At 39.9% G+C, this 13,349-nt stretch overlaps 1 protein-coding gene across 2 annotated transcripts in view; it reads left to right on the top strand.

Moving 5' to 3' along the window:
- The first annotated feature begins 9,610 nt into the window (after positions 1 to 9,610).
- SLC35B3 (solute carrier family 35 (adenosine 3'-phospho 5'-phosphosulfate transporter), member B3) overlaps positions 9,611 to 13,349 on the top strand; it is a 23,935-nt gene continuing 20,196 nt past the window's right edge. Inside the window, exon 1 of one of the 2 annotated variants that reach the window (XM_008590895.1) lies at positions 9,611 to 9,698. In XM_008590895.1, coding sequence (XP_008589117.1) covers positions 9,624 to 9,698 — 75 coding nt within the window. In that variant the 5' untranslated portion in view covers positions 9,611 to 9,623. Of the gene's footprint in view, positions 9,776 to 13,349 lie in introns of both variants that reach the window. The other variant, XM_008590896.1, reaches the window with a different exon arrangement.

Here is a 13,349-nt window from a genome sequence, read left to right as displayed (position 1 = left end):
TCAATTTCCTTTGCTTATATACCCAGTAGTAGGATTGCTAGGTCGTAATGTAGATCTATTTTTTTTTTAATTTCCTTTGGGTATATACCCAGTATCAGGATTGCTGGATCATAAGGTAGATCTATTTTTAGTTCTCTGAGGAACCTCCATACAATTTTCCACAGTGGCTATACCAATTTACACCCCACCAGCAATGTAGGAGAGTTCCTTTTTCTCCGCATCCATGCCAGCATTTGTTATTTTTTGTCTTACTGATAATAGCCATTCTAACCAGAGTGAGATGAGATCCCATTGCAGTTTTAATTTGTATTTTCCTGCTGATTAGTGATGTTGGGCAATTTTTCATGTGCCTGGGGCCATTTCCATGAGAAATGCCTGTTCATAGCAAAAGACTTGAGCTTCACTAAAGAAGACATACAGAAATAAATAAAGCATATGAAAAAGATGCTTAATATCATTAGTCACAAACTGCAAATTAAACGGCAAATTAAAACTCCAATAAGATACTACTACATACCTATTAAAATGGCTAAAATGAAAAAGACTGGCTATTCCAGTCTTTATGATAAGGATGAGAAACAACTAGAGTTCTCATCCACTGATGGCAGGAATGCAAAATGGCACAACCACTTTGGAAAACAGTTTAGCAGTTTCATAAAAAGTTAAATAAACACCTACTACATGACCAAGCCATTCCACTTCTAGGTATTTACCCAAGAGAAATGAAAACCTAAGTCTACACAAAGACTTGTACATAAATGCTTAATAGCAGCTTGATGCATAACAGCCAAAACTTGGAACAACCTACGTGTCTATTACCAAGAAAAATGATAAACTGCACCATGCATGTGATGGAATATTACTCAGCAATAAAAAGAATTGCACCATCAATAAACACAACGCAGATGACTCTCAAAATAATAAATCTGAGTTAAAAATGTTATAAGGCAAAACAAATTTTGTCAACATCATTAAGGTAAGTAATCATTTGATTTCACCATGCATGTGATGGAATATTACTCAGCAATAAAAAGAATTGCACCATCAATAAACACAATGCAGATGACTCTCAAAATAATAAATCAGAGTTAAAAATGTTATAAGGCAAAACAAATTTTGTCAACATCATTAAGGTAAGTAATCATTTGATTTTGAGTCAATCAAAAGGGAGATTATACTCATAGACTTGACTTAACATGAGTTCTTTACATCTGGGTCTAGAGGTCAGAGTGAGAGCAAGTCAGAGTTCTGAAGCACAAGAAGGATTTGACACATCATTGCTGGCTCTGTCCATGGAAGGGACCACTTTGCAAGAATTACAGGTGGCCTCCAAAAGCTGAGAATGGCCCCTTAGCTAACAGCCAGCAAAGAAACAAGGACCTCAGTCCAACAACTGCAAAGAATTGGATTCTGCTAAAGACCTGAATGAGCTTGAAGAAAGGCTCTAAGCTCAAGATAAGATGACAGTCATCACCAACATACTGATTTCAGTTTTGTGAGGCCCTGAGCAGAGATCCCAGCCAGCCCATACCCAGACTTCTGATCTACAAAACTGTGAGCTAATAAGTGAGTGTTGCTTTAAATTGCTAAGTTTGCAATAGTTTGTTTTGCAGCATATAAAACTAATACACATGGTAAAACTATGATGAAAGAAGTATTACAGAAACATCGGTATTCACCTGGCAGCAATTTGTGTGTGTGTGTGCTGGGGGGTAGTTAGGAGTAGCAGATGCTGTTGGTGTCTCACTTCTCTTGGCACTCACCATTCCAGTGTATGACCATAGTATTTTCTTACCAAAAAATAATTGATTAAACATATTTGTGGGGTACCGAGTTGAAAATCGATACCTGCATACAATGTGTGATGATCAAATCAGGATAATTAGCATGTTCATCATTACAAATTGTAACCGTTCCTCACATCTATTAACCAATTCCTCTGTAGCCCTCTCCTCTTCCCCCTTCCCACCTCTAGTAACCACAGTTTCATTCTCTCCTTCTGAAAGTTCAATGCATTACTGTGATTGTTGGTTTTTTTTTTTCTTTTTCCTTTTCTTTCTCTTTCTTCCTTTCATTTTTTAGCTCCCACTTATGAAGAGATGCAGTATTTCTCTTTCTGTGCCTGACTTGTTTCAGAACATAATTTTCTCTAAGTTCGTCCACGTAGCTGCAAATGACAGAATTTCACTCTTTTTCAAGGCTAAAAAAGTATTCCATTGTGTATATATACCACATTTTCCTTATTCGTCAATGGACATTTAGGTTGATTCCATATATAGAGCTGTGATAAACATGGGAGTGCAGGTATCCCTTCAACATGATTTCCATTCTTTTGGGTATATACCGAGTAGTGGGATTGCTGGATCATATGGTAGTTCTATATGTAGCTATTCGAGAAACCTTCATACTGTTTTCCATAATGGCTACACTAATTCACACTCCCACCAACAGTGTAGAAGAGTTCCCTTTTCTCCATGTACTCGCCAGAAGTTGTTATTCTCTGCCTTTCTGATAACAGCCAGTCTAACTGGGATGAGATGATATCTCAATGTGGTATTGATTTGCATTTCCCTGATGATTAGTGATGTTGAGCATTTTTTCATGGACTTGCTGGTCATTTGTACGTCTTCTTTTGAGAAATGTCTGTTCAGCTCCTTTGCCCATTTTTTAACCAGATTATTTGTTTTTTTACTGAGAAAAAGAAAAGCAGCCCCTGATAACTGGGAGCTGGCCTGGCACTATCCAGTAAACCAGTGTCCTTCTGTTATACATAATCAATGTCACCAATATCAGACAAGGCCATTCTGTGACCATGATAGCTCAGGACTAAAATAAGACCACCGGGTAATCATATCTGAATTCAGACAAAAATAAGAACGCTGTCTAAACTCCAGTAATTGCCAAATATCTCCCTATCAGGGCTAGTGTGACAGGCATTTCTCTACCAATTACAGCTTTAGCTTCCTTTGTTCCTCCTTCCTTCTAGGTAAGAACTCTGAAAAATACCCAAACATAGGATGATCTATGTTTCCTGGCAGCCGACAATCCTGTAGCAATCCCTACAACCGACAATCCCTACTTCCTAGAACCCTCCTCCAAGTCATCTGACATGAGCCCAAATCCTATAAAATATACTTTCTAATACTCTTACTGAGATGCCCCAGAATTCCCCCATTATGGGTCTTCTCCCTTATTGCAATAAGCCAATCAACAGAGAGTTCTTCAACCATAAGCAGTTCCCAGTAGACACTGACTGGAGGGCACCAGCAGTATCCTATTAACTCTCTGCCTGAGTTAAGTGCTTTCTCTTTGCTTTGTTTGCTGAAATGGGAAAGGGTAAAAGGGAACCACTCAGGGAGTTAACAGCTTTAAGAAAAGTCCTCATCAAAGACAGTTGTGAAATATATATTCAAATTTCTTTGTCCCTTAAGGGAAATAACTCAGAAGTGTATTCTACACTGTCTCTCAGAGGTCCCCAGTGGGATGGAGCCTCCATTGCCCACAATGGTACCTGCTTGATAACACCCTCTTTATCAATTTCTTCCCTTTTTCTGACTCACTTCCCCATTCTCCTACTAGTGCTTCCAGGAATCACCTCCCAAATAACCAACTTTCACACAAATCTTTGTCTTAGGGACTGCTTCTGGGTAAACACAACCTAACACAGGTGTAAGATTGGCATCAAGAAGTCTAATCAGGGGCAAGTGTACAGTTACTGTGGTAGGCAGAATAATGGCCTCTCAAAGAAGCCCATATCCAGTCCCTGAAACCTGTGAATGCATTACGTTGCAGATGGAATTAAAGTTGCTAATCAACTGACCTTAAAATAGGGAGACTATCCTGAATTATCTGGGTGAGCCCAGTGCAATTACATGGGTCCTTAAAATGTGTAAGAGGAGGCAGAAGAGTCAGTACAGAGTGATGCCATGTAAGAAAAACTCAAATGGCTTTGCTGGCTTTGAAAATGGAAAGAGAACAAGAGCCAAGGAATGTGAACAGCCTCTAGAAGCTGGAATAGTCAAGGATATGAATTCTCCCCCAGAGCCTCCAGAAAGGCATGCAGCTCTGCTGACTTTATTTTAGCCCAATGAGACCCATTTTAAATTTCTGTCCTGTAGAAGAGCAAAATTTTAAGAAAGTACTATTTTAAGCCACTAAATGTGTGGTAATTTGTTACAGCAGCAATAGGAAGCTAATACAGTTACCTATACACAAGATGTAACCAATGTGTACTAATAAGAAGTATGGAGAAAAGAAATAGAGATAACAAATAATGAAAATTTCATTTACAGGGGCCAGCCCGGTGGCACAAAGGAGAAGTGCGCCGCTTGGGAGCGTGGCAGCACTCCCGCTGAGGGTTCGGATCCCATGTGGAGACCGGTTCCTGCTCACTGGCTGAGCGCGGTGCGGGTGCAACACCGAGGGTTGCGATCCCATTACCCGTCAGTAAAAAAAAACAAAAAGGGGGGTTCCTGCTCACTGGCTGAGCGCGGTGCGGGCGCAACACCGAGGGTTGCGATCCCATTACCCGTCAGTAAAAAAAAACAAAAAGGGGGAAAAAAAAAAAAAAGAAAATTTCATTTACAGAAATAGAGAAATGAGGAGGGAAAATGCTGTTTTGTGAAATAAATTGAGCTTAGGATGACTTCAAGGTGATATCACTATCCAACGTCTAGCAAGCAATTGGAGAAATAAAACTAAAGCACAGGTTAGCAGTTAATTGTGCAGATATAAATAGAAAAGAAAGTTTGTCATCTTAAATTGAATTCATTTCCTCATGAGGAATTAGTACAAAAGAGCAGGGAAACAAAGACTGAAACATGGAACAATCTGAGGACAGAAGAAGAACAAGTGAGGTTGGAAAACCAAGCTGTACAGTATAGAAGTCAAGAAAGAAGAAAGTTCAAAATGAACCTGGTTCTCAACAGTCCTAATTGCAGCCATGAGATAAATGTCAGCCCTGATAAAAGTTATTTAGGTTGAATAATTAGTGTCATTACCTTTTAGGAATTATGCCACAGTAGAAGAGCAGAGGAAGGGAAATGCTTATCCTGCAGAGGCTCTAGCAGTTCCTCACCCACTTGCTCCTACATCCCTGCAAGCAGTCTCTATCTTAATACCACACCCACCTGACCACAGAATTTAGCCTCCTGTAAGATCATTTGAAATAATCCACCTACACAGAGGCATTAATTAATGAGCAAAGCAGATTTACTGAAGTTTTTTAAGAAGATGGAGTGGTGGAATTACAAATCACAACCCTGATAAAGCAACTTAAAGATTTCATTTATATACTTAAATTCTCCCCAAAGCCCCCTTCTCAGCCATACCACCCTGGTATTCCTCTTTTCTCTCTCCTTTCTCCACACAGCATTGATGCGTGCCCCTGGATTTTCTCTAGCATTTTAGACCGTTTCCTTCCAAATGTTCAATAAGAATTAGTCAGTGTTATAAAACTATGCTGTCCAGTGTGGTAAACAGTAGGCATATGTACTATGAGCACCTGAATTGTGGCTAGGCTGAATAAAATATGCTGGAAGTGTGAAATACACAGTGGGTTTCTGAGACTTTGTATTAAAAAAGAATGTAAGATATCTCAATAACTTTTTATGTTGATTACATGTTGAAATGATATTTTGGCTATATTAAGTTAAATGAAATATATTATTAAAATTAATTTCACTTGTTTTACTTTTTTAATGTAGCTAGCAGCAAATTTAAAATAACCAATGTGGCATACATTATATTTCTACTGAATAGTACTGCTCTAAGTGAAAAGAACTTCATGTTAACAGGATCAGCCCTCCATAGGAGGGAATAATCTTCTAAGAGGCTAATCAATTTACTTCTTTAAAAAAAAAATTGTCCCAAAAGGTGTTCTCAAACCAGGCGTTAAACAAGCAAAATATTTCTCCATCTCATTATATATACTACCTCTTCATGTAGAATTTTGAAGCACACATATTGTTAGTGCTGGGAAAGAAGGGAAGTCAGGGCTAGTGTCCAAGGCCCAGTTCTGTGAACCTCTGTGCATTTGGGAAAGGGCAGTGACAATTTATAGCCTTGGAAGTTAACCAACCTATAATGGAATTGAATCTATAACCATAGCCTCATTAGCAGACTATAGCACCCATAGCATCCTATAGTTAATCCCTTTATTATTAACACTAATCACACTATAATCACACTTGTATAATTAATTATCTTCACCACAAGAGTGTGAGCTTTGTGAGTACAAGGACCCATGTCTGTCATGTTTACTGGCATATCTGCAATGCTCAATAACATGTATAGTAAGTGCTCAATAAATATTTATTAAATGACTGTTTAGTGAAAATTGAATAAACTAGTTCTTCTGTTCAGTGCATCTAGAACCACACATTTACCAATGAATTGCCTAGCTTGAAAATGCTATACAAGCTATTCTTTATGCCAGAGATAGAAAAGAGACAAGTAATGATATTTGGTGATGTCAATGACAGGTGATATTAATAAAAATAATAACTGCTAACATTTACTGAGTGCTTGTCACATGATAGGCACTGTGGTAACCATTTAATCATATTTAACCCTTTTTCACTTAATTATCACAACAACTCACCAGGTAGGTACTACATGTTTTATCATCCCCATTTTCCCAGTGGGGAGACTGAGACTTAGAAGATTTAAGTAATATTCACAAAGACCCTCAACAAGCAGGTGGTGGTGCAAGGATTTAAATTTAATCTGACTCTAGAGCCTAACTCTTCACTATGCAAGATGAGTCTTCACAGACACACCACTAAGTGACATCAGCTGGCATTAATTGACACAATTGATGACTGCTTCCTCCTTAAAACACACTCTTCACTTGGCTTCTAGAAGACCATAAAAGAGAACCTGAATTACTGGGCATGTATGTGTTCCCCTCCTTAACAGCACCACCAAAGTCCTTGTTCCCATCTCACTGGCAAGTAATCCAGAGTTCCAGAGTTATGAAGGGCTGCATTCTTTCTTAAACCAACTTTCTTAGCTTGGTTTCCACCAAAAGCATAACTGTGCTAACAGGTTTCCTGTTTTAAAAAAGAAAGTCATCTGAACCTCGAATACTCGTTTTGGACAAGGAGGATGGGCAGTGCCAAGGTTCTCTGGGGCCCAGATGTGTTTACTTACCAACACTTTAAAGCTGTGCATGGGGTGAAATGAGAGAGCTACTGCTGGCATCTGCTAAGTCAGAAGAACCTTGGGGCAAAAAGCAAAGAGTCCTGGTAAACGTGAGAGAAAAAAAGCTGTCAGGGAGAAGTGTATGAAAGTTTGCATGAAACTGTCCCCCAAACAAGTCAGAAATCAGAGGTAATGCTCAGAACATGTGACTCAGGACACCAAAGGCTTCTGACACAACAGGATTATTAATTTCTTAGAAATCAAAAACCAATTCATAGCTGCAAACCTTTAATTTTTTTTACTACATGTTTATCACAGGAGTAAATGGGCAGTAATGTTGAGTCAATATTTATTGAACACCTACCCTATAACAAGTACAAGGGTACTTCAAAGAGTTCATGGAAGGATTTGTATTATCTTTTAATACTAATTTTCTACAAACTTTTGGAAGTGCCCTGCACTACTGCAGATAGTTTCTTATACATTCCACATTTGACATATAGAAATATTTCACGGATAATGTAGTCAGCGAAGAACTATAATCAGGTGACATTTGAGCAGTGACTGTAAGAAGATGAGGAAGCATGCTGTGTGGGTATCTGCGAGGGCAGCGTTCCATGCAGAAGCAACAGCAGATCCAATGCACTGATGCTTGGTGTGCTTGAAAAGGGTTAGATGGGCTCTAAAAATACTTGGACATGACCAATCAAGAACAAGTTCAGCCTTATAAGCCATGGTAAGGGTTTTGAACTTTAATCTGAGTAAAATAAGCCATTAAAAGGTTCTGAGTAGATGAGTGACATATTCTAAGGTTCTAAAAGGATCATGCCAGCTGCTGAACAGAACTAGGCTGTAGAGAAATAAAGGGCAAGTAGAAAGCCATGTTCAAAGGCTACTACAATTGTCCAGGCATAAATGCATGGTACCTTGCGACAGCCCTGTTGTTTCATACTGCCATTTACCTTCCTATGTGTATCCCATAACACTTTGAGGGCAGGGAGCTCATACTTGTAATTGATGGGTTACGTACATGATCTATACATATGCCCATTTAGCAGGTGCTTGATAAATAACTGTTGTATAAATGGCTAATAGTAATAATTAAGTCCATATTATTCAGTGACAGTGTGGCATCATTGAAAGGCTTTGTGATTTACTATCTCTTTAAGAAACTTAAGTTTTCTAAGGCTTAGCTTCAACACTCATAAAATGCTGAAAACACTGGCCTAACGAGATTGTTGAGTCTTAAAAAATTAATTAATTTAATAATGAAAATGCCTAACCAGACCCTTTTTTCTCACCACATCTGCCTTGCTTCAATATAACTCACTTCCAATTCAAGATACAAATGCTGCCCTTTCTGCATAACTCCCGTGAAATTTTAAAAGTTGTAAATAACTGACTGGATTCTAACACAAATATTTGATCCAATTCATGCCTTTTCTGGTATCCAAAAGCATGCTCTCAAAAATTGTTTAATTTTGTTCGTTAGAGTAATGTTTTGATTCTTTAAGTATTATCTAAAAAACTCATCACCTATCCCGTCTTGGTGTTTACATCATTACATCTCAGTGATTATTATAGACATAGCCCTAAATGCAGGGCAAACGTTTAGCAAAGTTTTGATGGCTGGTCCTCAAGCTTTGCAATTTACCTTCCAAGCAGTTAAGAGCCACTGTGAAAACAATACTAGCAACATTTGTCGGACGTTGCCAGAATCAGGGTTGCTGTAGCTACACGCTGAATTATAATGTCACACGCTTCCCAAGCGTTACTTCAGCCCACCTTCACCAACTGTGAAAACAATACTAGCAACATTTGTCGGACGTTGCCAGAATCAGGGTTGCTGTAGCTATACGCTGAATTATAATGTCACACGCTTCCCAAGCGTTACTTCAGCCCACCTTCACCGGAAAGCAGGTACCAAGCGCAAGCGCATGGAAGCTTAAAAAGGTACCTTGACTTTGTCGCATACCATTTAGATCAAGTGATGGTGGGGGGGGAGAGGAAGAGGAACTCAGGGACTTTTAAATCTGGGTCCAACATTCTCCACGTGGCCACCTTCTCAAATCTCAGCCCAAGGCCACTGAAGTGAAAGTTGCCACCCTCGTGGGCACCCAGCGGGAACTCGGCGAGTACCCGATGGCTTCAACTCCGGGGGCTGCAGAGGCTCGGAGGCCAGGTAAACGCCGAGCACCGACCGTAGGATGAGACTCGACCAGACCGGGGCTCGCCGTCCCTACTCCGCTTTCAGTGAGAAGACCTGAAGCGAGGTCCTTACACCGCCGGACCCGCCTTGGCTGCACCCGCCCTGGCTGCACCCGCCCTGGCTGCACCCGCCCTGAGCCCTGGAGCGATAGCGCATGCGCAAGAGCCATCGGCGCGCGGGCCGCCGGCGGCCTCGGGCGGCGAGGGGGCGGGGATGTTCGCCTGCGCACGCGCGAGGACACATAGGCGGAAGTGGCGCGCGGCCGCTGGTGATGCGAGCACCTTCCGGGGAGGCAGCCTCCGCGGTGCAAAGTGCAGGACTTGGAGAGGAGAAGGAGGAAGTGGAGGTGATGGCGACGGACCTGGGGAGGGGGAGACGCTCCGACTGGCTGAGGCGCCGCCCGGCCTGGGGTCACCCTTCCAGGTGACATACCGGCTCTGGGGTGGGCGTGTCCCCGGGCCTTTCCCTGTGTTTGGGACCCAGAGCATCTCTTCCCCACAGAGTCTTGGCACGGCCCGTCCTCCTTGACCAGAATGAGTATTCGAGGAACGGATGACATTCTTTTTAAAAACAACGGAAACCTATTAGCACGGTTTCCAGGGAGTAATATTTGCTTGTCTTCACCCCTTTTCTGCCCTCGGGCTGGCGAGAACTCCCTCAGGCCCCGACTGTGGACTCGCAGAGATGAGGCCACCCCCAGGGGTGTTTTAGGCTGCTCTAGGGGCCTCTGGAGAACTGTCAGAGCTTGGATTCCCCAAAGACTGCGTCTGCAGTTAAGAATCACTTCCTGGATCTGCGTTAGATGGGGACTCTCTCCATGGTGCTCTGAAGTCCGTTTGACTTGCAGAGGGAGGTGATTGTTCTTGCCGGGGTATTAAATTTATGTGCTAAACGTCCACTAGAAGTTCTGCAAGTTCCTCTAGTTTTTGTAGCTGAATTCTCTCCCCCATCTTCTCATTTTATTTTTTAAAAATATGTTGAAAGGAGAAGGTGGGATGATTTGTGTAATAACAGTTTTAAGTGTTGGGCCTCTGCATTTCTTCTATAGTACGATATCAGACGTCTAGAATTATTTTTTAATTAAATGTGTTTCTGAGTGAATTCAGATTTGGGGGCTTGGAAAAGAGATACGTCCAGCATTCGAAAATATTTTAGATAGCGTTATTTGTATCTAATTACTTAGTATATTGATTAAATCCTAATTTTAGCTTTCTCTCTTGAAAAAGAGTTACCTTTAAAAATTAGCACAATTTCTTGAACTTTGTGTAATGAAGTGTGTACAAAGAAATGAAACAGAATCTTGTTTTTCTTTGCTTTATTTCATACCCAATAGGCCATGATTAGTATCCAGAATGCAGTTAGTCAGGTTATAATGGCAAGATTCTTTTACTTGTAGCATTGAGTGTGCAAAAATGGTTTTCTTTGCTTTATTTCATACCCAATAGGCCATGATTAGTATCCAGAATGCAGTTAGTCAGATTATAATGGCAAGATTCTTTTACTTGTAGCATTGAGTGTGCAAAAATGGATGGAATCTCGCTTTTTCAGGTTATTTACACCATAAGGACTTGTTTTCCTCATATTCTACCTTTTTGTGGTGGAGACTTTCATCTTTCATGTTGGCAAAGACTAGATTAAGAAGTCAACTGAAATAACTTTGACCTCAGTTGGTCATTGTAAATCACATTATCATCAGTTATTTATCATTTTTAAATGTTCATTATGTGCTGGAAATGCTACCTTTTTGATTCCATTTTAGCAGTTACGTGTACTTTCAAGGAACTCAAATATCTGTGTTGACTTTAAGAAGAGGCCTCAGGCAGTGATTCACAACTGTGATTATTTTTATATTTTATTTCCAAGGGTTACTGTGAACTTGTAAAGCACGGCAAAATATTGATCACTTAATTTGAAAACTAATTTTAATTCCATGCTTGATTTTTTTTATTCCTGCACCACAAGGAATTTGGTTCCTTTTCTTTAGGTGATAGTATCAGTCATTAATGTTTGAAATGGAAGAGACATAGCAAACAGTGGGGATAACTGTTACTAAGTACGAAAGGCCTTCACCAGTCACACTTTCTGAGTGGTGATGTTCTGATTACTAAAAACAAAACCGCATTCTAGATGCAAGACTGTAAAGGGCAGGTATTGTGGTGCTGATGCCTCAAGTAAGCAAAGGAAATGAATTTATTTCCGTGTTCATTTCAGATGATTTGTGGGAAACTTCAGGAGAAATGTCAGTATTTTGGCCATGTATTTAGAAACAGTAGTGCTGGAGGGATTTAACTCTGCACATGTGGCCGAGATCTGCAGCTCATTACGTTTCCAAGAGGTGTGTTAGAGGTGGTAAAGTGTTGGAAAGGAGCAGAATAATGTTGATTAAACAGTGTTTACTAAAGTGCAATGAAGTCCTTCATTGAATATCTTACATTTTTGTTATTTGCTAGAACATTGTTTGAAGATGACGTCGTCTCTTGCTTTAAAGAGACGCAGACATGAACAACAAAATGTTATGCCATTATAAATTAGGTACAATTGTCCTTCAGTATCCAACGGGGATTGGTTCCAGGACCCCATCAGATTCCAAAATCCGTGTATGCTGACTCCCTGATATAAAATGGCCTGATATTTGTCTATAACCTACGCACATCATCTTGTATACTTTAAATCGTCTCTAGATTACTTGTAATACCTAATGCAGTGTAAATGCTATGTAAATAATTGTTATACTGTATTGTTTGTATTGTTCATTATTGCTGTGTTGTTATTTTTTATTTTTCCCTCTGAATATTTCCAGTCAGTAGTTGGTTGAATCTGTGGATGCAGAACCCACAGATACAGAAGGCCAACTGTATTTGAAAAAAATATGTATAATATGCTGTGAGAGTCCAGGGCATCAACTAGTTTTACAGGGCCTTAAGCAGGATGCAGCATTACCAGAATTCATGTTGAGCATTGCTAAAGATGGGTAAGAAAGGGAAGAAAAGATTATACACAGGCTAATCTAGTAATCTTGGCAAGAGAAAAATGGCTGCTTGACATTAGGGTCAGAAACAGATTTTAGATATATTTATGGATAGAGAGACAACAGGAGTCTTAGCAAAATATAGAATGTAAGGAAGAGGAAAGAATCTTAAGATAACTCCCAGATTTTTAGCTTGTGTTTCATTCTAGGTATGGTTAAGCGAAATTGGGAATGTAGGAAGAAAAGTAGATTTGTTTTGAAGGAAAAATAATGAGTTCAGCTTTGGACATATTTAATATGAGGTACCAGTGGAGGTTATGAGTAGAAGTATCATTTGCAAATATAGATCTGGATTTCAGGCTAGAAGTCTTGGTCGCAAATCCAGATCCATATTTCCAACTGCACATCAAAGGGGTGAGCCAANTGCTTGGCATTTTGCTAAACTACATCTCAAAAGGAGGTGACTTTGGGAAAGGGTTAACTTCTGGAGAAATGTTTTGATAACAATAAAAGCAGGAAAAAGAGATTTTCTAGAAGTTTTATTCTATACAGGTATAGAATAAGTAATCATTTTTTGTACTTTTCTCCCAATCTCTGTTTTCTGTGTGGTTTTTCAGTTTTGCCAATAAAGTTTGCCAACACCACAGTCCATTTCAAAAATTGTATCCAGGCAGAGGATGAGTGATTGCAAGCTGAAGTTTGAGGCATCCAGAGGAAGGACCAGTTTATTTAGTTCACTTGCGTATTGGGTGCAGATAGAAGATTTGAGTCTTGCCTTTCAACTTCTGTCTTCTCTCAACTGGGAGATTAGGGAGTATGTCACAAAAAAGAGAATATCAAAGCTGAGCTTCAAAACCTGACCCAGAGAAAGAAGACATCAGGGTGAAAGGACATTATGAACAAAAGACAAGGGTGTTTGGAAGTCCATGGTGTATTTCAGGAATGAAACGTGGGTGGTTTAGGGTTTTCTTGAAAGAAGAGGGAGAAGAAGCTTAGAGACTAATGTGGGGCTAAGTTTATTTAAATGGT

This window comes from Galeopterus variegatus, unplaced genomic scaffold (assembly GCF_000696425.1).
Source record: "Galeopterus variegatus unplaced genomic scaffold, G_variegatus-3.0.2 Scaffold6446, whole genome shotgun sequence".
Lineage (NCBI taxonomy): Eukaryota > Metazoa > Chordata > Mammalia > Dermoptera > Cynocephalidae > Galeopterus > Galeopterus variegatus.
This window is presented reverse-complemented; position numbering and strand designations above follow the sequence as displayed.